The sequence below is a fragment of the Capra hircus genome, chromosome 5 (genome assembly GCF_001704415.2).
Source record: "Capra hircus breed San Clemente chromosome 5, ASM170441v1, whole genome shotgun sequence".
NCBI lineage: Eukaryota > Metazoa > Chordata > Mammalia > Artiodactyla > Bovidae > Capra > Capra hircus.
Genome location: NC_030812.1, coordinates 56371266 through 56394665, shown reverse-complemented (window position 1 = coordinate 56394665; position 23400 = coordinate 56371266). Strand labels below are relative to the sequence as shown.

Genomic DNA, 23400 nt, shown 5'->3' with positions numbered 1-23400 from the left:
GGCTAATCCCAGATACAAATCAGAGAACTAGACATTGCTCAGTTTTTCCTCCATTCTTGCCTGGCCTTTCTGGCTAGCAGTGACTAAGGCATAAAGCTGGGCACCAATCTTATATGATATGATATGATACAGTATCTTTAAATATAAAGATATTTATGTGTTACGATAAAAACACTGAGAATACTATCTTATGTTCATTTAATACTTTACAAAGTACTTTATAAACTCTACCTCATTTTATCCTCACAATGACCCTGCTGAATAGGTAATGGCTCAGTTGGTTAGAACAGTACTCAGAAGGTTAGGGACATAGGTCCAATCCTCCACTGGCCAGGTGGCAGTCTTGTGTCCCACAGTCAAGTCCTCATCTCTACAAGCCATCTGGGAAATGTGTACTATGGGTCACAGGCTGGAACAGAGAGACTGAAACTCATGCCACCCTTGGCTCCTATGACATCATCCACTCCTGGTTTCTCTCCTGACTCTTAGCTCATATCTTCTCCTTATGTGCAACCCTTATGACCACTCTTGAAACGTGACTATTCCAAGCCCACCATCTTCTCACTCTACTTGTCTTCCTAGATAATTTTACCCACTCTCAAGGTTTAAACGTTCAGCTTAAACCGGATGAATCCTAATTTTTTCCCCTAGCCCAGACCATTGCCTCAAGCTTCAGACTTGTACATCCAAATACCTACCACATGCCTCTCTTTACCTATTCCATGAGAACGCAAACTCATTACATCCTAAATCAAACTCACCATTTTTCCCATTTCAATTCTTCTTAACTGTATTCCCTATGGTACCATGATCTACCCATTGGAATAAGTCACTGGTAGTCAACTTAAATTTCATTTAACTTCCTAAATACTTCCCAAATCTGTTCTGACGTATAAATCTCTACAATGCTTCATTCAGGCCTTCATCACATTTTAGGTGAACTACTACAAAATTCTGTGCACTGACCTCACGGAGTCCTGTCCCATCCTCCTTAAATCAAACTCTATACTGCTACCTAAGCACTCCACCTAAGATGCAAACTGGACCTCGTCATTCTGGATAAAAACCTTTAGTGGACTAAAGAATCAAGTCCAGGCTCTTTTAACAGAGCTTATAAGGCTTTCTAGAATGTCCTCCCACAGACAAATGCATGGTTCCTTCCCTTCCTTCCAGGGAGATTAGAATGGACATCCTGGCCTGCATCCAGGTCTCAAGTGTGACTTTATCGGAAAGCCCTTCCCTTGACTATATATCTAAAACAGCAATACCTCACATCCTTCAATACCTCAACCCCCTAACTCCACAGTACTTTCCTTAGGGATTCTATTTTTCTTAAGGATATGTCATAAATATATTTGTTGCCTTTTAAAATGCTTATTCAAAACCTAGATTTCAGAACAAGGTCTGACACCTAAAAGGTGCTCAAAAACACTGGCTGAAGAAAAGTCTAACTCTTCAGCTTCATCTTCCATTTCAGTAAACCCTACCTGCTTGTAGTTCCTGCACTGTGCAATCACCAAGCTGTGTACTAGCTTGGGAATCATTGTTTATTCCATTGCTTTTGCCAAAATGGAATTTCCCCCTCTTCTCCATCTGGCTCCTACATATCTCTCAAGACTGAGCTCAGGTGTCATTTCCTTCTGGAGATCCTCTAATTCTCTTCTTTGCTCACCAACATCCAGTTTGTATTTTCACAATGGCATTTATTAAGTTCATATCCCAAATTCATAATTATTAAGTTAAACACTTTAGTTTCTTTTAAAATGCCATAAAATTATATTAATATACTTGGATTTTTTCCCTCACTGTCCTGTGACCTCCTTGAGGGCAAAGATATGTTTTATTAAGCTTTATTCCCCGAGCCTAGTCTAGTAGTAGACACTGCCTACTGAAATGAATGTATTACCAAAAAATTCACTCTTTCCAACAGAAAAACAATTCACACCCTATGGAAGGTAAATTAATAAACCACAGACACCATGTTATTTCTTACAAAATCTTCGGGGTCCTGAGCATATTGCCAATATGGATACATTTTTAGAAATTAACAATGATAACTGCTCCCAGAGAGATTCAAGTCAGCCAAAGACAGAATGATTCCATGTAATATGTGCAGAAACAGGAGTTAAACATTCTGTAATTAGGGAATTCCCTGCCTGTCCAGTGGTTAGGACTCCATGCTTTCACTGCCCAGGCCTGGGTTTGATCTCTGGTCAGGGGTACTAAGATCCCACAAAGCGGCTGACATGGTCAAAAAGAAAACATCCCATAATTATAAAAATGGAAAACAGAGGAAGAGCATTAGAGAGTGTATTCAGATGGCTATAGACTAACTGAATGGGTACAGTTATCAAGATTAATCAAAGCATGGAATGGACAAATTGTGGAAGAAGTGGGATACCCTCTGAATAAGAACACCTATGTAATCCATCTCTGCATTCTATGACGCCCTCCTTCTCCCTCCCCTTCCCCTCCTCTTGGCTTGCTTTAGAGACCCAGCTAATTCCATCACCTCAACTCAGTTCTGGCTCCCTGCAAAGCAGTTGTTCTTGGCCTAAAACCAGGTAAGAGACCCCCAAAATCTCCTTTCAGCCCTTTCAAAGGGGTACAGTTCTTACCCCATGGCTTCCCACCCACAGCATCTCCTCGTGCAAGTCAAAGTGGGAGACGGAGACAGGCACACCCACTTCAGCCACCACACTGTGCAACTCAGAGTAGACACCTTCCATTATGTGCACTGACTCCTGGACTGGAAGAGCCTCTAGGGCCACTCCCTCCGGGTCCAGCTCCACGTTCTGTAGCAGACTCGGGTTCAGGTGGGCATCCAGGACAGGATCCAGGGCAGAATGCATTGCCGGGGCATACTCTGCCAGTCCAGGGTCCAGACCCTCGAAGTTCATGATGGTGATGATGACGATAGCAGCAGACTGACCCGTGTCACACACCCTCCCTTGCCACAGCCCCTTTGGATGCCTGACCCAACCTTCAGCAGGACATCAGTGGACCTAGAATGCACATCCTGACCTGCAAAGGGAAAGAGGGAGCTGAGTCACGGGTAGGCCCAGGTACTTGTATTCAGTGTGTTCTAGGTTTTACTGGCAGGACGGTAGAAGATGTAAAATACAAGCCAGGGGATGAAACAGGCAGAAAGGGAATGGGCACTCGGGTAGAGGTGGGAGAAGGTGTTGTCCCTTGCCCTTCTCCTCTAAGGTACTCTGAACTCCCGGCACCCCACTAGTTAACTTAATCCCTGACTTCCTTTTCACCCTCCTTCAGGGCTGCTCACTTGCCTGGTTCATCCCTGAACCATCAATGGCAGGAACAGCAACTGGGGGGGTAGGGGTTAGGTAGAGGGGGGTAAAGTGCTTGTTTCCCAGAATTAGGGATAGGGGCAGACGGTTGAAAGGGCAGAACAAGGTAAGTCAGTTTCCCAGAATCCTCTGCAATGCTACCCAGGATTCGCTAGGGGAAAATAAGACTGGCCAGTTACCCACTGTTGGGGCGGGGGGTAGGGGGACGTGAAGGAAATAACTAGTTACCCAGAATTCTCTGGGGGAACCAGAAAAATCAATTACCCATAATTCTCCCTCGGCGGCGGGGAGGGGAGGGATTAGGGCAGGGGTCAGATGTGTTCCTGGGATGCTTAAGGGGATTAGGTCATTACCAAGATTTCTCCATGGCGGATATTTTGGAGCGCGTGGAATTAAAACGAGTAGGGGGAGAGCAAGCGCCGGCAGCTCCGCGGGAAATTCCAGTTTCCCCACTTCTCCCCCGCGCCTCAGGTTCAACCAAACTCTACGACGGAAAGGGCGTGCACTCCCAGTCGCAGCTTCCAATTAGGAAGGGCGAAAGGCTTACCTCAGCCAATCGAGAGCAGCCAGGTACAGCCGGACCCGCGAGAAGACGTGTGATGCGCGAGCTGAGCAAAACAAGACCTACGGGGCGCGGATAGGGACAAACGGAGTCAGAACCTTGTCCCTGTTCGGTGGTGTTAGAGTAACCTTTCTCTTATTTAAGCCTTCTTTAAAAGAAATTAGAAAGCCCCAGGCTTGGAGCCCGAACTTTCAAGCTCTGTATAGCTCCAGACTCGAGTAAGGGGGGCCCAAAGCATAGCACTGGGAATCGATTGCTGGATATTCCCAGTGTGGCCCAGTCCACCCCCTCTCCCCGTGGCACTCTTGTGAGCACTTCGCCACCTCCGACCCTGTTACTCCTGAAACTTACCGGCATTTCCTATCATTTTCAGGCATGGGAGAGAAAAAAGGAAGCGGGAGGCAGCCTCCTAACACGGCTCAAGTAGCTGCATCTTCTGCGATTCTAAAGGCAACCATCTGAAACTCCCATCTGTGATTATTCCCTCCCCAGAGTCGCCGGTAATATTTCCAGGGAACAGGACCCTTCAGCTATAAAATTCCCCTAGCTCGTGGAGCTGGACATTATTCCTCAGGGGGCAGGACGCTGCAAATTGAGACATTTGCTTTCCCCAGACTTAACAGATTAGTGTCAACACTTACTCAGGGATTCTTGAGGTATAAGTCTGAGCTTGAACTGCTTTGGAATAGATCCAGAATGTTAGATGTCTGTAGGGTATTTTAGTCCAGTTTCTAAAGGCCACATAAAGGGCCGCGTTGATGGGATTCCTCATAGAGAATACAGTTTTAAAGCATCTCAATGTGGTGGTGGTGGTTTAGTCGCTAAGTCCTGTCCGACTCTTGCCACCTCATTGACTATAGCCTTCCAGGTTTCACTGTCCATGGAATTCTCCAGGCAAGAATACTGGAGTGGGTTGCCATTTCCTTCTCCAGGGGATCTTCCCAGCCAAGGAATCGAACCCAGTCTCCTGCGTTGCAGGCAGATTGTTTACCGACTGAGCTACAAGGGAAGTCACCATCTAGGGACCTCTGAAATCAGATCAGTTTGAGAGACCCTCTGAGTTAAACATGTTTCTCTCTCGGTCTAGACCTCTAAGTCTAGAACCCCTCTGATTCAGGATTCTCTGAGTCAGGATTCTAGGCTTAGAGGTCATAGACCAAGAGAAAAACACATTTAACTCAAGAGGGTTTCTCAAACTGACCTGACTTCAGAGGTCCCTAGATTTAAAATCTCGTAAAGAATATATGTGCTGAGTAATAGGGACAGTTCCTACACTTTGAGAAATTTCCATATTTAGGTCTCAAATTAAGAAAGACTTAACAGGGATTTCCCTGGTGATCCAGTGGCCAAGACTCTGTGCTCCCAATGCAGGGGCCTGGGTTTGTTCCCCGGTCAGGGAATCCCAAGATCCCTCATGCTGCAACTTAAGAGTTTGCATGCCTCAAGGATCAAAGATCCTTGACAGAACTAAGACCCAGTGTAGCCAAAAAAATTTTTTTTAAGACTTAACAGTGAGAATTACAAGGCCTGAGATACCAGCAACATCAGGCTAAAAGAGCTACTTTATTAAGATGCGTAGTGTCACCTCACAGCGTCCAATATAATAGAATGAGAATGCAGTGTCTGAAGTCTGTGTGGTAATTCTGGCCACTTAATAGTGATCTTAGGTAAATTACTTATCTTTGCACCTCAGTTTCCTCATTTGTACCCATCTCATTGTGCTGTTTTGAAAATTAAATGGGTTAGTACATGAAAAGTGCTTAAACCAAGTATTTGGTGTAAAGTGAGAGTTGGATAGAAGCCATCATTACTAACCACCTGGGGAAACTTCAACTGGATTTGGTGTCCAGGCATCCAACTGGAAAGGCCTGCTTGGGAGTGTCTTGTCAATATAATTTGCATAACGGTTGAGGTCTTGCTGACGTCAAGGTCTCCTTGCAGCTCCAGGTCAGATATAGTCCTGGAAATAGTTCCTGTCACACAACAGTCCCACAGTCACCCCACCAATCTTGCTTCCTACCCAACTCCTAAAGCACCAGGAAGTGAAACAAAGCCCCGTGCTTCCAACTCACCCTTGTCCCTCTCATCCTATCCCCCAGGGTTCCACTTCCTCCTCTTCCTCCTTTTCACCTTCCATCTCCTATCCTAAACAGCTCCCAGAATGGGGACTAGAGGTGGGAAAAGCATGGAAGACATACAAAAGTGAGGTGAGCTCCCCTATCCTACCCCCAATTTCCTTATTTCATGCATATCTATCTTTCTCAGAAGGCAAACCATTTCTCACTCAAACTGAGATAACTTCTCTGAGGCTAGAAATGTTTTATCCCAAGGGTGGATTTACCACAGAGTCACATTTGAATCAGAAATTTCATTGGGCAGTTTTGAATAGTCCTAAGGGAACGGAGACCTCTGTCGAGGGTAAGTTTCTCAGAGAAAAAGGGTCAACCTCTTGGAAAGGCTTTGGGAGCCATCTGTGTGGTCATCCATGGCCTCATTCTGACGTCCAGATTGTCCTGGGACCCTCCACTGGGGTGGGGACAGTCCCAGATTTGGGCCACCCTCCACTCCCACACCCAACCTCACAGTCTCAGCTGTTTCATTGAATGTTGCATCAGGGATGGTGATGAAATCAGTATCAGCGGATTTTACCCATGGATGCAACAGGCTGAAGGACCAGCCAGGGTCACTGACACAGTGCACCTTCAACTACCCAGAACCCTGGACTTTCTAGCCACGGTGAAGGGCTCGGTGCTGGAATATCTCCAGTTGGATTTCTAGACGTCACTTACACACTGATGTCCCCTACCCCCAAATCACCTGAATCCCACAGAGCCCAAGAAACTTGGGCCACAAAGGTTGAGGAATCAGATGGTTCTTAGCAACAGTTCTTTCCTCCCAACAGCCCCCCTAGCCTCCAGAGTGAGGCCTGAAGTGAGGAGCAGTAATACCTTATACTGAACAGATGTGGCTTCCCAGTTCACAAAATGTCTCATGTCCATTCTCTCCTAGTGAAAATAACACCTCCCAACAGAGAAAAAGAAGCCCCCTTATTCTTGGATTGAGGGCATCAGGTGGGAACCAGCTTCATTCCAAACTGATCTTGCCATCCTATTGGGAGATAAATGAATGCTTCTGTTTGGTTTTTACTCAGGCAGGAGGTGAGGAAATTAGGTTTGAAGGGAGGGCTAATATAGCTTAGCGACACAAAAAGATGAGGGAAAGGTTAAACAGGAAGGAACTTGAGACTAGATTCATTTAAATATTTGCTGTTTCCACCCCTCCCCCTGTCTTCGGCCTCTTTGATTCCTGGAGAGCATTACACAGAAGTCTCATCCCAGGCCTCCAGCCACAGCCACCACACGACTCATTTCCCCTGGAACTGAGGCTACTTACCTGGGCTCCCCACGGAGGGGGATGATGCAGGAGGGGAATCCCACCTGCTGTGAGTCACCTGCTAGTATAAAGGGCGGGTCTCACAATGCAGGGACCTTAAAAAGAGACTGAGACAAGGGGAGAAAGTCTACAGGAAGCAGCTCAGAACCACGGTGAACAAGAGAGAACCAGACGCACAGAACAGAGAGAATCAGATTCAAAGCAAGGGGAAGTGGACAGAGGTTCCACAGGGACTGCAAGGCACGGAGCAAGCCAGATTGGAGAGGCAGGCAACGAGATGCTGGGGAACAGAGCTGTGCTGCTGCTGCTACTGCTGCCCTGGACAGCTCAGGGCCGGGCTGTGTCAGAGGACAGCAGCCCTGCTTGGGCTCAGGGCCAACAGCTCTCACAGCAACTCTGCATGCTAGCCTGGAGTGCACACCTACCAATGGGACATGTGGTGAGTGCCAGCCCCTAGAGCCTATCTGAGCTCTCCAAGGCTATCGTGGAAGATACTGTGGCCTGGGGTGGAAGCTGGAGGGTTGAAAGCCATCAGGGGTAAGAGAGAACAGTGGCTGAGAGAACCCCTGAAGAAGGGATCCAGGGAGAGTAAGGGCCGAAAGGTCCAGGTAGGATTTGAGAGTACTTATTTCTTTACTCTTCCCACCCCTCCTCCATTTCAGGATCTACCAAGAGAAGAAGGAGGTGATGAGACTACAGATGATGTCCCCCGTATCCAGTGTGAGGATGGCTGTGATCCACAAGGACTCAGGGACAACAGTCAGGTACAAAGATGAGGCTGGGCCCCAAGGAAGAGGGGACTGGAGACAGAGCTGGATACCATGGTGAATTAGTAAAAGTTGTATCTGTCCTTGTCTATTCAGCCTGCTGTAATGATAAGCCATAGACTCAGTAGTTTACAAACAACAGACATTTATTTCTCACAGCTCCGGAGGCTGGAAGTCTGAGGTCAAGGTGCCAGTGCAGTTAAATGAGGGCCCTCTTCCAGATCAGACTTCTTGTCTCCTCACATTGTGGGAAGGAGTAAGGAGTTCTGTGGGTCTCTTTTATAAGACCAATAATTCCATTCATGAGGGCTGCATCCTCATGACCTAGTAACTTCCCAAAAGTCCCACTTCCTACCACCACCACACTGAGGGTTAGGATTTCAACATATGAGTTTCACAGGGACGCAAACATTCAGATCACAGCCATGTCTTAAGAATGGCAAATATCAGGTGAGTCTTTGGTGGAGTAATTACAAGGGATCTGTTTTCTTTTATTTTGATTTTGGCTGAGCTGTGCTGTGCCCACCCAGGGATCAAACCCATGGCCCCTGCAGTGGAAGCGTGGCATCTTAACCACCGGACCGCCTGGGAAGTCCCCGTATCTGTCTTCTTTCACGGCTTTTCTTTTCTCCCCAGCCCTGCTTGCAAAGGATTCATCGAGGCCTGGTTTTTTACGAGAAGCTTCTGGGCTCAGATATTTTCACAGGGGAGCCTTCTCTATTCCCAGATGGCCCTGTGGACCAGCTTCATGCCTCCATACTGGGCCTCAGGGAACTCTTGCAGGTATGAACTAGGGACCTGGAGGAGAGGGGCTTGCAGGTGTCAGAGACAGCGCCTGGGGGGTGGGGGTGGGGTGAATGATTTAGAGTCCTCTCTGATTGTGTCCTGTGTCCTTTCAGCCCAAGGGTCACCACTGGGAAGCTGAGCAGACTCCAAGCCCTATTCCCAGCCAGCCATGGCAGCGCCTCCTTCTCCGTCTCAAGATCCTTCGAAGCCTCCAGGCCTTTGTGGCTGTAGCTGCCCGGGTCTTTGCCCACGGAGCAGCAACTCTGAGCCCCTAAAGCCAGCAGCTTAAGGATGACACCCAGACCTCCATGGCTCAGTAATGTTAAGATCAATCTATCAACCTAGACACCTGTGAGCCAATGAGTTCATCAGTCCATTAATTTTAATGAGACTTATTCTGTTGAAAAATTACCAAAACTGACTGACTTATGATGTTGACCCAGGAGAGGCTGAATATTTATTATATGGGAAGGGAAATTTTGGGATTATTTATAGTGGCAGGAGCTTGGGGATGAGGATTATTTATTATATTTATACTGAATTATGTACCTTTTTCAATAAAGACTTATTTATGTGGATCTCTAAGTCTAGGCTTGTCAGTAAAAAGAAACAGAATGGAAAAATAGGGTCAAAGCACTATAAAATGCATCCTTCTGCTCTGCAGGGCTATGGTGGAAAGGGGTCTTACCTTGTGACCCCTTGGTATATAGAGTAACTGGGATCTTTTTGGCCATAATCCCTGCTAAGGCTGAGCAAGCTGAATGAGGTTACAAGGGACTGCAATTGGGAAGTATCGCTCCTAGGCGTGGCCCTCTCTTGCTCCTTGACCCAGGGCTTCCTTCCCTGCTTTCTTGGCCAACAGTCAGAGCTGTTATGAGCAGAAAGGGCATTTCAGAAAGATGAAATGAGCACCAGGTTAGTCTTATCAGTCACTAAAATGTTGAAAGCCTTCCATACTGGAAAGAAGCCACTGCCCTGAGCCATACAGGAACCTCCTAACGGTCCTGGCCTGCCCTTGAATGCCTGTACCTCCCAGCACAGCAGGCAGCCTCCAGGCTCCTAGTCGGAGCCATGGGTAACATCTCTTCTGGTTCATTGCTGCCTCTCCCTCACCCATATTATGCTTCTCCCTCACATTCCCCCAGGGTTAACCCAGTTTAGAAGGGGCATATGCCTCATGTCCATCCTTGGAGAGCAGGGTCAGGATGTGAGGGGTAGGAGGACAGATGCACAGAAAGATCTGAGGAAATGTAGCTCCTAGTAGTCAGAAGGGCTCAAGGGCCCATCTGCATAGAAGTGGCTGGGGCTGAAGACGTCAGCTTCATCCATGGTGTTCTGGCAAGGCAATAGTGGATCACCGTTTGGCATGATTTCTTCAATCCTCATGCTGTTCCTAAAGACTGGATCATCCAGAGAAAGAAGTCAGGCCCTGATCTCAGAGTAGGAGTTCCCAAACCAGCAGGGAAAGTGAGAGAGGATGGCAGCAGAGGCCTAGATAGGGCCTGAGGGGGGCATTAGGTGGGGTGGGGGAGGCATGTGTATTTCCTAATGAAATGAATTGCAGGGAAATCAGCCTTTCTCCAATGAGGAGCTTAGAACATAGGCTTTTTCTGTAGCGAGTGAGGGAGGGGAGTTGGGAAAGGCAATGTGTCCTCTCTTCCCTGGTTGCACATCATCACTTACTTTCCATGTCCTCAGTGTTCAAGTGTCTCAGATCATAGGGCAAATCTGGTTCTGGCATGGCCTGTACATCGAGCTCTGGAATAGGCTCCAGCTGCAGTTGTGGTCCTGGATGTGGTTCTAGGACTCCCTGTGACACCTCGCCTAGTGTGCGCTCCAGCATGCGCTCCAGCGTGGGCTCCAGGCTCAGATCCAATCCTGCCTCCAGCAGTGGCTCTAAGTCCAGGCCTGGCCCGTGCTCAGGCCCTGATGTGAACCCTAATGACTCCAGCTCTGGCTCCAACTTGAGCTCCGGCAGTTGCTGCAGCTCATCCACCTGTCTGGATACCCAATACAGACAAAAGAGCAGGGCTCAGTTGTTTAGGTGAAGTGGGGAATGGCAGAGAAAGCAGAGGCTATCTTTCTAGTCTAAAAAGGCAACAGAGCAGAGGGCTTAAGAGCATAGGCTCTGGAATTAGGCTTACTAGAGTTTAAATCTTATCATTTACTAGTTGGGGGACCTTAGGCAAAATGACCCAACCTCTCTGAGCCTAAACAACCATACTTCAGAATACATGAGAGGCAGGAGGATGGTTAAAATCAGGGCTCTGGAATTTGAGAGACCTGGATTACTGATTAGCCATGTACCTGAGGCATGACACTTCACCACATTAAACCTCAGGTTCCTCAACTGGAAACAGTAATAACAGTATTTTCTGCCTCACAGGACTGTTATGAAGTCAGTAAATAAGAAAACGAACACAAAGCTTTTAGCCCAGTGCCTGGCACATAATGAATTTTCATTAACTGTGGCTATTACCATTTCTGGCTTGGCTGGGTTCTCATAAGGATTAAATGGAAAACAAACAAACAAACATGTTCTAAAAGAATCTAGTACTATGCTTTGCATTAAGTAGATGTCCAATAACATTAGTGATGATGATGATTATTGTCAGGGAACCCCCATGGAGACAACCTAGGGATGGCAGCAGGAAAATAGAGGCTAAAAGGGTAGGAGAAAAACCCCCAGAGGGCTGGGGAGCCTGGGTTGGAGGAGAGAAGGCTGTGGAGACCAGAACTGGGCAGGTCTGGGTCACTATATTAGCCAAAAAGGGTTAAGGAAGGTGGGCAAAGAGTTCATATCTCACCTGTTAGAGACAAAAATGAGCTTATGTTTCAGGTATTTCTTCCGCTCCTCAGGATTAACTACAGGGGACAGACACAGGAGGCAGGGGAGGTCAGTGGATTGGACACACTGCCCCAGGGTCCTCTAGTGCAGGTGGTCCTGACTGCCATGCCTCCCTACTGACTGACTAGCAGTGTCCCACAGACAAATCCCTTCCCCTCTCGGATGTCGGTTTTCCCATCTTGAAATGGAAGAGCTGCATTTATGGATGCCTGTGGACCCCTGCACTCTACCAGTGAAATGTATCAATGGTTCTCACTTTTCTCCTGGGAGTAGCAACCAAAAGCCTCATCCCGGGGGATTCGCGGGTAGAGGAAGCGCAGTGGGTTCTCAGGTATGTTCTCCTCCGTGAGCATCTGGTACTGGCTGATGATCTTGGTCAGTGGGAGTGACTGCAGCACCTCCTTGGTGAAGGGCTGCACAGAGTTGATGAGCACCTCGTCTAGAGAGCAGATGTAGGAACAGGCAGGCTTGAGAGGAGAGGCTGGGCCCGAGGGCTTCCCACCCTGGCTGCCCAACCCCAAATCTGCCAAGGGATTTGGGACAGAGCCGGGGAAGCCAAGGGCAGTAGAGGGGAGGAAAGGAGAGGCTGAGGGAACGGCAGAGCTGCTGACCATCATCTTGGTGTTCCACCCAGGAGCAGGTAATGCCCCCCTCCAACGTTTCACTGAAGCGCAGCAGGAAGGTGCCAGAGACAGTCTTCTTCAGCAGCCGGCGCACCTGGTTCCGGCTCACAAAGCCCATGATACGTCTGCAGCGTAGAGAGCAGCTGTGAGGTCCTGCTGCTTCCTACTCCTCTTGTAGAGGGACAGAGTGCCAGGGCTGGGCCCCAGTTCTGCCAACCTGTTGCAGACTGTTTTGTGTTGGCCAAGTCATTTCATTTGACCAACAGTATCCACCTCCCAGGGCTGGAAGAGGTGTGAAGCTTCAGTGAGATCACACAGATGAAAAGCACCTTGTAAAAGGCAAAGTGCTGCCCAAATGGGCAGGCAGTGTGGTGGAAAGTGCACAGGGGTGGGGTCAGACAGCTCTGGGTTCAAACCCCGACTGTCCCCCTGGTGTAACTCCCTTAATCTCCCTGAGCCCTCACTTCCTCACTTGAGGGTGGCAATACCCACCACACAGCAGGGCTGAAAGGATTACATGAGAGAATTCATCAAGAGCACCCAGTAGGCTCTGGAACACAGTGGATGCTTGACAAATACAGGCTAGGAGATTACCACTGCCATCGGGAGTGGGTGTGACCCTACAGCGAGTTTTGTACTCTCCCTCTATTTGCCACATGAGGGCGCACAGAGTCCACTCTCAAGCCCAGAAAAGCAGCTGGGCCTGAGGGAGTGGAAAGAGGGAGACTGACCAAGGCCTTACCCATCCTTCCAGAGATCCTTCAGGTGGTCATGTATCAGGTCCAGAATCTTGTCGAGCCATGTCCAAAACGGTAGCTTGCCAGGGGGACTCTCTCGCTGAAGGAGGAATGGCAAGGCAGAAAGAGGTGCAGAGCTGCCCCGAGAGTGGAGAGCGGGGGGTGGGGGAAGGGCTAGTAACTGGACGGGCCCAGGGGCCAGCTGCAAGGGATGTAGGGAATTACCTTAATGAAGTCAACCCAGGACAACCCTTCAGTCTTGGAGTTCTGCCCTGTGGGAGGACAGTTCAAGATGACGGAAGGAGGCAAGGCCAAAGGTCCTGGGACAGAAAGGACGGAGGGCTGGGGCAGATAGAGGCCAGGGAAAGGCTGACAGAAAAAGTATTGGTACCAAACAGCTTGTCCCTCAGCATGCCTAGCTGGTCTGAGTCGAGGCCTCGATTAACATAGGAGGAGAATTGCCAGCTGAGAGCAGGGCCCAGCAAGTTCCATGGGGCCTTCGGGGGGTTGGAGAAGAACTGCTGATCCTGCAGAGGTGGGAGGGGACAGGGTGGCTCAGAGCAGTGCCCTCACACCAAGCTCCACGCCCCTCCCCGCCTCCCTTCAACTGTGGGCCCCACCTCCTACCTGGGGGTTTGAGCTGAGCAGATTGAACCAGAGAACAGAGGCCCAGGCAATTGAGAGTTGGTTCATGTTAGAAATAATCACCACAGGGAGGGTGTCCGTCTGAGGAGGAGACAGAAATCACCAGCGAGGGATGTGAGGTTTCCAACTGCAGACGTTTGGTAAGGGCCTGATCCCAGCCTACCCTGAATGGTTTCTGCTTAACCCCTCCTTATGTCTCCCCACAAATGCACTTCATTTTCACTCACTGTCAGCTCCTGCTTCAGACCCTGGAAGGTGTATTTGACTGTGAAGCTAATGATGTGCAATTCCTCTGTAACGGACAGCGGCCCCTGGGACAACAGAAGACTCAGTGATCAGAGTGCCCTCTGGCAAGTTCCTCCTGCCCCCAACCCTCTGTCCAGGCCTCACCTTACTGTTGCCTTTTCCTGAACCCCCTGAACGTTGCTCCACCAGAGTCTGTGAATGGAAGGGAGGGAGAAAGAATGCCAGAGAAGAGACCGCAGGGACCCTGGAACCCCGGCTTTGCCCTCAGGACTTCCCAGGGCCTGGGAACTTCCCCCAGTCTGTTCCATTGCACTACAAGCTTAAAACAGCATCCCTCTGGGACTTCCCTGACGGTACAGTGGTTGAAAATCCGCCTTCCAATCGACATGGGTTTGATACTTGGTCTGGGAACTAAGATCCCACATGCCACAGGGCAACTAAGCCCACATACCACAACTAGAGATCCCGCAGCCACAGCAAAGATGCCGTGTACCGCAACTGAGATCCAGTCCAGCCAAATAAACAAAAATAAATACTAAAAAAAGCGCATTCCTTCTTAACCACCTTACCAGGTAGCCGAAGTCCCAAATTAAGCCCTGAGTCTGGCCTTTCTCGGGGGTCAAAGTTTTCTGGTTTGAGGTCAAAATGTTGAACTTCCGGAAGCTGTTCCGAGGAAAAAGAAGATATATGGAGGTCAGTAGCAGAGTCCGGTAGGAAAACAACAAAAGTTCCACTTCATTAAGACCTCCCCCCTCCTTTCTCTGTCTGTGCACCACACAAATCACCCTCCTCCTTGTCTGTGTCCCCATCAGGGCTGTCACACGTGACTGTGTAGCTCATGCAGTGCACACAGTCGGCAGCACCCTTGTTAGGTACCTACCCTTGTGACTTGGGAGACTTCCTAAAAAGAAAAAAAATTCATTAGGAAGCAAAATAATGTGGAAGTAAGGGATTTAGTCTTTGGGGTCAGACAGACCTAAGTTCAAATAGCTCACCAGTTATATGGCTTGCACTAGAGACACAAATTCTCTGAAGTTATTTCTTCATTTGAATAGTGCATTGATAATACCTAACTCCTGGGGCTCCTGTGACAATTTTAAATTGGGTACTTGACAAGCTACACGTCACATAGTAAGGACTCAAAAGGGATGAACTATTTCTATGAGGTAGTAATGGAAGGGGAAAGAACACAGCCCTAGGGGCCTGGTTGTGACCGGTAGCTATCTCCTCCACTCCATCATCCCATGTCCTGGGCGCCTCTTGGTCCCACCCTTCACCTGCCCCAACTTACCTGTCAACGGAGACTTCCGCAGTCAGTGATTCATTGCCTTCCTGGAGTCTCACTAGCAGCCTGGAGGAGAGGGAGGTAGATGGGGGAAAGTGGTCAACCTCAATCTCCTGGATAGAACAGATGTTTAAAAAAGATAAGGGAAGAGATGAGAAGAGGTAAGTGGACCAAGGGGAAATGAGAGAAGAAACAGCTCAAAGTGAGAAGATCTGAAAAGCCAAAGAGCACACAGTGTCAGGGCTGGAAAAAGGAAGCAGGAATGAGTTCTGAGACGCCAACCTTGTTCGGACGGTGAACTTGCTCCCTGTCTTGAGGATGAGGGGTCGATGAAGAGTTTGGGGCATGCAGGGCTGACTTTCTACTACAAAGGCTCTGGAGAGATGTGGAGAGAATATATAGAGGTCAGTATCTGTAAGAATGGCTCCCTTGGTCCTTTCCCTCTGGCCTCCCTGAGGGGTCCTTTCTTGGCCTCCAGACCTGTGAAGCAGGCGCTGCAGCAGCTCTGTGACCTGCGCCTCCCGCAGGTCCACCCCTTCGTTCAGAGGGTCCCCCTGATAGGAGACCATGTGACTCAACTCCTTCAGCTCCTTCAGCAGCTGCCGCAGGTGAAACAACAGCTTCGCTCCATCTGTGAACCTGGGTAATGACATAATCCAAGGAAGAAAGAATCATGAGTTTCCTGGAACCCCCAAACAGGCTCCAAAAGCTCCCCTTTAACTATGTGGAAAGTCATAAACTGATTGGGACAAAAAAAAGAATCCAGGAAGTGTATGATAGATTATTCAACACTGTTCATAACGCAAGGAATGAAAATGAAAACCACTTTCACATATAAAAGCAGTAATTCATTAACATAATAAAGCTAACATATGATGCTTGATCCCTACTTTTTTTTAAAGTGTTTTACATATCTTCATGCATTTAATTCTTAAAACAACCCTATGAGGTAGGTCCTATTTTATCCCTATTTTATGGAGGATAAAGCTGAGGCACAGAAAGAGTAAAGCGACTTGCTCAAGGTCATAAAACTAGTAAAGAATGAAGTTGTATGTGGTCCCAGGCAGTCTGGGTGTACAATCCATGCTTTTAACTTCTATATTTTACTGTTTTTATGATAAGAACTAATAACAATAGACAATGTGGTAACAGGAAAACAATCATCCACTATATAAAAGCAAACAGACTGGGATAGCAGTTTGGAACTATTTTTTAAAAAGCCTCAAAAATGTACATATGCTTTACAGTATTCCATTTCTAAGATACACCCTAAGGAAATAATCAAACAAAAGGACAGACAGATGGTCGTAGTTCATGGCTTTGTTATCTGTAATAGAAGAATTAGAAACAATTGGTACTGGGTATATATGTGGTGGTAATTTAGTCTCTAAGTCATGTTCAACTCTTTGAGATCCCAAGGTATAAATTATGTTATAGTTACATCATGGAATACTATGCAACCATTAAAAATAATGATAAAATAGGTGGAAATTTTTAACATGGAAAATGTCCAAAATAAATTAAAAAATATAAGATAGTATACATATATGATATAATCTGATTTCTGTTTAAAACAGATATATATTTGTGTATATGCATAGGGAAAATCTGAAAAAATGTATTCAAGAGCATTAACAGTGGGTACCTCTGCATGATCAGATTATGCAGAGGGATAATTTTTACTTTTTTTCCCTCTTTTCAGTAGTCTGAAATTTTTTCAATTGGCATATATTTACAATCAGAAAAAGCAATAAAGCTCTTTGTATATAAAACAATGAAACAAAAGAACAACACAATAACAGCACCACCACCAAAAAAAGATATATTCTCTAACCCGGGAATATCACTTCCAATAACTTACAGAAATAAGTTAGGGTTGTAAATAAAGATGTAACGATGAGGTTATTTCCAGAGGAGGAAAAGGCAACACACTCCAGTATTCTTGCCTGGAAAATTCCATGGACAGAGGAGCCTAACAGGCTACCATACATGGGGTCACAAAGAGTTGGACATGACTCAGCATGCATGCAAACACACAAGAGGTTATTTACTGTAGCACTGTTTAAAACAGTGAGAAATCAAGAATTCCCTGGCAGTCCAATGGTTAGCACTTCCACTGTAAAGGGAATGAGTTTGTCCTTGGTCACGGAACTAAGATCCCACAAGCCAGCACAGCACAGCCAAAAATAAAAAAAAGCAAGAAATCACTCACAGGCCATAGTTTGCCAATCCTGCAACTGTAATTTAAATACTTATCCTGTACTATAAACCCTATACACCTGTTTTCAATTTACCTGAAAGTTGTGGTATATTTTTATGTATTTATTTATTAACTTTCAGTTGCACCACATAGCATGCAGGACCTTAGTTCCCTGACCAGCGATCGAACCCATGCCCTCTGCAGTGGGGGGCACAGTCTTACCACTGGACCGCCAGGGAAGTTCCCTGTGGTGTATTTTTAATAGATTAAGTTATAATAAATTTTCTCATGAGAAAATATTTAAATAATAGGTATCTTTTAAATCAAATGTATTGAAGGACACGTTAGCTATTTTTTTTAACATCACAATAGATAATATAAGATAGTTTACTAAAAAACAATAGCAAGAAATTAAAAGCAACCCGAATATCCAAATATAGGAGTTTATTAATTAAATTATATTACTCCCATAAAGGGAACTATGACACATCTATTAAAAGTATCATGGGTAGGGACTTCCCTGCTGGTTAAGACTCCAGGCTTCCACTGCAAGGGGCATGCATTTGATCCCTGCTTGGGGAACTAAGATCCCACATGCCATGTGGTATGGCCAAAAAAAACATATCACAAGTAAATATTATATACTGCTAAGTTAAGAAAACAAACTCACAGGTCTCAAAGTAGTTTGAACTGTATGTTTCAATTTTTGTTTAATAATATTATAGTAGCTACAACCGGATATTAAGGTAACAGGTGATTTTCTTTTCTTTTTTTTGCGGCATTATATTCATTGCACTAAAAAATGGTAAAAAGATATTTCTCTGGTGATTTAAGAGGCAGGAAAAATTGGACTGTAGATCAATTCATTACCTTCACCAAAGCAAAGACTGGGCTCTGGGCTTGCTGGGTGGTAAGAATGAAGAGAAGAGTGTAGCTGCAGTCAGACAAGGGAGCTGAGGTCATTCTGGGGAGTAGAGACTAAGGAGGGCGGTGTCTCTTGTCATATACAGGCCATTGTGTGTATACTCAGTCACTCAACCGTGTTTGACTCTTTGTGACCCCACAGGCTGTAGCATGCCAGGCTCCTCTGTCCATGGGATTTCTCAGGCAAGAAAATGGAGTGGATTGCCATTTCTTCCTCCAGGGGATCTTCCCGACCCAGGGACTGAATGCGTGTCTCCTGCATTGCAGGTGGATTCCTTACCACTGAGCCACTGGGGAAGCTCATTCAGGGCATTATAATCTACAAAGCACAGGTGGTAGTTAGGACTAGGGATAGGTGAGCGTGAGGTTGGGGAGGTGCCTCTTACCACTTCTCCAGCTGTTCCAACCCTCCGACAGGGGGCGCTCCAATGCAGGCCTTCTGCTGCTGGACTTTCCATTCCTCCAACTTGGGCAGCAATAGCTCAATTAAGGTAGTTAACTGGCCTAGCAGTGCTTTGGAGGCATCCAGCACCTCCTATGGAAGACATAAAGTGAGTACTGAGAGCCTCTTACTGTTACCTTCCACCATCCAACTAGGCATGAAGAGACAAAGAAACCAAGGCCAGGAAGCCAGGGCTCCCAATGCCTCATTTTCCCCAGCTCCCTGCTGCCCACTCCTTCTGTCCTCTGACTCCCACCTTTCTCTGTCTGTCCAGTTCATTGAGTGTTTCCTGAAGAATGTTCATCTGTCTGGTCTGACGGGGGTCCAGAGAAGCAGTCCTCGCTGGATGGCAGGAGAGGGAGGGAGACAAGTGCTCAGACCTAGGGCTCCTCCCTCTCTGCTTCCTGACCCAGACCTCAGTTAGAGTCAGGAGAGGGGAATTTGAAAGGGAGAAGGAGGGGAACCAAGCAAAGCATAGGCACCTCTGGGCCCTCAGGCAAATTCTGCATCATCTTGCTAGAACCAGAAGCCCACCAATCGGCCAAGGCAGTTTCCCAAACACCTCCTCCAACGTTCACCAGCTATCCCTTGGTTTATATCACTACCCTAACCTATACGACATACCCTGGCACTTTCAGCATTGCATGGCAGCAGGACTATAACCAGCAAGATGCAGCCACAAGTGATTACCACTTACTGGGACTTTTCCCTTCTGCTCTACTCTACCCTCAGCCTCCCAGTAGGCACCCCACCCCTCAAAGTGCTTTCTACCTGATTTCTCGATATTATATCGGAAACAGAAGACATCCTGCTGGTCTTTCAGTTGGCTGATGGATTTCACCAGCTTCTGCAGAAGAAATGAGACCCCAGTGAGGCTGCCTCCATGAGAGGAGGCAGATTGAGTTCTGCCCGCCCTGGCTCTTGCCACGTCTACCAACCTCCTTCATAGCCTGTAATTTCAGGATCCGGGAATCAAGTTCATGCTGCTGGCTCTCCCCAGGTGCTTCAGGGGCTGGCTCTTGTTGCTCCTGAAATAAAAGGCTATGAGTACATTTCAACTCTGATATGTCACCCCTAAAATCCAGACCTGAAATTAAACCATAGGATGTGGAGAGATCTTGTTCTGAGGCAAATTTCCTGAGTCCTCTGCATGGTCCCTCTCTACTCCAGGAGCTTTTCAACACACCACCAAATTGTTCTCACCAGCTGAGCCCTCTGAGCCCAGGTCAGAATTCTTTTTTCTTCCAGAAGGAGATTAAAGATCATCTCAGCCAACTGGGTAGAGCCAGTGGGAAGGGCCTGCAGTACGAAAAGAGGAAAAATTGATAGAACTCAACTGCCATCAATGAATTACCACCTCACACCCTCCCCACTGGTGGCCTCGGTATTCTCCCATTCCTCAGGATCCCAAGCCCTACGCCCTTTCACCACTGCTTCCCCAAACCCTAGCCTCTTTCTAATAGGATCATCTAGACTCTGCCCTTCTCTCTTCCAGGGATCCCTAAATCCAGACTCTGTCCTTTCCCCCTCAAATCTTCTCCTGTCCCTTTGAACCCCCAGGTCCTGTTCCACGTTCCATATCCAGAAAAGCCCTCCTCTTCACTCAGCTCCCATTTCTACTTTGTTATCCCCCGCTCCTCTGAATACCTGAATGTCCCGATAGAATTTTCGCAAGTTGTGCTGTAGCAAAAAATACTCAGAGTCTTGGCTGCATCGGCCACACTCAGAGTTGAGTTGGTCCAAGAAGTGGAAGAATAGCATATTAGCCATAGCAGCATCGTTCCCCAGTGCAGCTTCCTGCCTGGGGACCAGGAAGAACAAGGATGAGTGTGTCTGCAGGACTGGTACTATTTTGAGGCCTTTCAACCCCTTCCAGGTGTCTCCAGGATGCTGGGGACCCAGGAGAAAGAAATCACTCTCTTCATCCCCCCGATTCCCAGAAGGCCTCACCAGTTCTGATCTTCAATCCAGACAGCCAAGTGCTGTCGAACATCCATTGGCAGGAGGCTATTTGAGTAGAGCTCATGCAGCTGATCCTGAAACGGGCTGTCAAGGTTCTGCAGCATCTCCCACTGCGCCATTTGGGGTCTGAGCCTGAAGGATGTAGATTCCAACTGGAAATTTTGCTGGACTAAATCATCCACAGTCTCATGGTTATTTATTATTACAAATTTTAAAATTAAATCATACCGGCAAGAAAAAAATTAAAGTCTAGATTGATCCCACTTCCAATCTTGGTTCCTTTTCCTCCTCTCCAGAAGTAACCAGTATTACCAGTTTGGTGCATATTTTTCTACGGAGTATTATATAAGAGCTCCAACTTGTAGGCCTTTTTTGTTTCAGTGGTAATTTTCAAACACACAACAAAGTTGAGTGAGTAGTACAAGGATCATCCATGTACCTGTCAACCAACTTCAACAACCAGTAATGGTACTTCCACAGTCTTTATTTCATTTATCTCCCCCAATGAACTTATACATGCATTTGTTTGGTTTTGTATACACTTATGCTGGACCACTTAAAAGTCAGTCTTGAGTTTTTATTTCATCATTATCCCTGCTGGCCCCAAACCTTTTACCAGAGGCTGAAACCTCTGTGGAGATAAACTGCTCTCCCAGTTGGAAGGAGGAGCTCCACTCTTTAGCAGATGAATTGGGCAGGGGCTCTACCATTTTAACCCTTTAAATAGAGCTTGACTTTTTAAACTATGTATTTGTATTGCTTTTAAAAAACAAATGACCAGACCTCAGTTCCTAAGGAACTAATCAGCTGGTATTAATAAAGCAAAGTGGCAAGTAAACCCTGAGGTTTAAATATGAAAAATGAAAACAAAAACCTAGCTTTCTTAAATAGATTGCACACATGGAGGTTAAGGGCTATAAACTCTTCTTTCTCCAGTTATCTATTACTCTTTCAGGCGCACATTTTGTTCTCCATAAGCTTTTCTGAGTTGAATTGCATTTTTTTTTTCTTTTGCTGAGGATCAGAAATAACAGACCATATGCAGGTCAGGAAGCAGCAGTTAGAACTGGACATGGAACAGACTGGTTCCAAATAGGAAAAGGAGTACATCAAGGCTGTATATTGTCACCCTGCTTATTTAACTTATATGCAGAGTACATCATGAGAAACGCTGGGCTGGAAGAAGCACAAGCTGGAATCAAGATTACAAGAAGAAATATCAATAACCTCAGATATGCAGATCACACCACCCTATGGGAGAAAGTGAAGAAGAACTAAAGAGCCTCTTGATGAAAATGAAACAGGAGATTGAAACAGTTGGCTTACAGCTCAACATTCAAAAAACTAAGATCATGGCATCTGGTCCCATCACTTCATGGCAAATAGATGGGGAAACAGTGGAAACAGTGGCTGACTTTATTTTTCTGGGCTCCAAAAACACTGCAGATGGTGATTGCAGCCATGAAATTAAAAGATGCTTACTCCTTGGAAGGAAAGTTATGACCAACCTAGACAGCATATTCAAAAGCAGAGGCATTACTTTGCCGACTAAGGTCCGTCTAGTCAAGGCTATGGTTTTTCCAGTGGTCATGTATGGATGTGAGAGTTGGACTATAAAGAAAACAGAGCGCTGAAGAATTGATGCTTTTGAACTGTGGTGTTGGAGAAGACTCTTGAGTCCCTTGGACTGCAAGGAGATCCAACCAGTCCATCCTAAAGGAGATCAGTCCTGGGTGTTCATTGGAAGGACTGATGTTGAAGCTGAAACTCCAGTATTTTGGCCACCTGATGCAAAGAGCTGACTCATTTGAAAAGACCCTGATGCTGGGAAAGATTGAGGGTAGGAGAAGGGGACGACAGAGGATGAGATGGTTGGATGGCATCACCGACTCAATGGACATGGGTTTGGGTGGACTCTGGGAGTTGGTGATGAACAGGGAGGCCTGGCGTGCTGCGGTTCATGCGGTCGCAAAGAGTCGGACACGACTGAGCGACTGAACTGAACTGAACTGAACCTACAGGAGTGGGATGGGGTGGGAGGTGGGAGGGAGGTTCAAGAGGGGACACATGCATACCTATGGCTGATTCATGCAGATATATGGCAGAAACCAACACAATACTGTAACGCAATTATCCTCCAATAAAACAAACAAACAAACACACACAGACCAAAAAAGTAAAAGTGTTGGCCAAGACGCTAAACCAATGCAACAAGGCCAGATTTCGGGTCTTGGAAGTAGGGGTTTCCGGAGTGGGGCATTACGATTGGACCCCTACGTTGGACAGGAAGGGCAGCAAGCGACAGCTCCTATTTCTACCTGGAAACAGAGTCTGACCCCTCCGGGGTGTACCCGCCCGGGCCTACCTTCCATCTGAGGAAAAAACTCGCGCCTCCACCTACACCCCCACGCGCCCTCTCAAGGCCAGTACCTGGTTAGGGTCTCAGACCCAGTTCCCTGCAGTAGCTCCAGTCCAGGCTTCCGGTCGCCAGAAAGCGTTCCGGCACCAGGGCCTCCAGAGACGCCCTCGGCTTCGGCCGGCGTCTCGGACCCGCCCCCTTTCCGCAGGCTGGAGAAAGAGGCCGAATCTCAGAGCTCGTCACTTCCACAGGGGCGCCTCGGCACCGGCTGCCATTCAGCCAAACGCTTCCCCAGACAGTGAGCTCATTG

General features: G+C 47.1%; 3 protein-coding genes and 1 non-coding gene across 15 annotated transcripts in view; 2 read left to right on the top strand and 2 right to left on the bottom strand.

The window, feature by feature from the left end:
* Window positions 1-3937, bottom strand: part of PAN2 (PAN2 poly(A) specific ribonuclease subunit) — a 13991-nt gene extending 10054 nt beyond the window's left edge. For 2 of the 11 annotated variants that reach the window (XM_005680353.3, XM_005680352.3), the window contains exons 1-2: window positions 3665-3847; window positions 2619-3024 (exon numbers count right to left, since the gene is read on the bottom strand). In XM_005680353.3, coding sequence (XP_005680410.1) covers window positions 2619-2900 — 282 coding nt within the window. In that variant the 5' untranslated portion in view covers window positions 2901-3024; window positions 3665-3847. Of the gene's footprint in view, window positions 1-2618; window positions 3025-3664 lie in introns of those variants that run through there. The other 9 variants (XM_018048068.1, XM_018048066.1, XM_013963940.2 and 6 more) reach the window with 9 other exon arrangements.
* IL23A (interleukin 23 subunit alpha) overlaps window positions 1-9397 on the top strand; it is a 24670-nt gene extending 15273 nt beyond the window's left edge. Inside the window, exons 2-7 of one of the 2 annotated variants that reach the window (XM_018048070.1) lie at window positions 2492-2564; window positions 4247-4373; window positions 6883-7705; window positions 7929-8030; window positions 8670-8816; window positions 8933-9397. In XM_018048070.1, coding sequence (XP_017903559.1) covers window positions 7544-7705; window positions 7929-8030; window positions 8670-8816; window positions 8933-9094 — 573 coding nt within the window. In that variant the 5' untranslated portion in view covers window positions 2492-2564; window positions 4247-4373; window positions 6883-7543 and the 3' untranslated portion in view covers window positions 9095-9397. Of the gene's footprint in view, window positions 1-2491; window positions 2565-4246; window positions 4374-5046; window positions 7706-7928; window positions 8031-8669; window positions 8817-8932 lie in introns of those variants that run through there. The other variant, XM_005680346.3, reaches the window with a different exon arrangement.
* On the top strand, window positions 4960-5027 carry MIR2432 (microRNA 2432). Its single transcript, NR_129676.1, has one exon. It is a non-coding gene; the product is annotated as a microRNA 2432 (primary transcript).
* Window positions 8159-23400, bottom strand: STAT2 (signal transducer and activator of transcription 2). The gene is made up of 24 exons (XM_018048069.1): window positions 23162-23400; window positions 20720-20863; window positions 20417-20570; window positions 19973-20068; window positions 19708-19797; window positions 19541-19616; window positions 19026-19111; window positions 18714-18862; window positions 15684-15842; window positions 15486-15578; window positions 15210-15269; window positions 14799-14819; window positions 14488-14581; window positions 14063-14110; window positions 13900-13983; window positions 13655-13753; window positions 13419-13554; window positions 13253-13299; window positions 13033-13127; window positions 12279-12415; window positions 11924-12106; window positions 11627-11684; window positions 10503-10819; window positions 8159-10219 (listed from the first exon to the last, which is right to left on the bottom strand). The coding sequence occupies exons 2-24, from the start codon at window positions 20848-20850 to the stop codon at window positions 10077-10079; spliced, it is 2556 nt and encodes an 851-aa protein (XP_017903558.1). The 5' UTR covers window positions 20851-20863; window positions 23162-23400; the 3' UTR covers window positions 8159-10076.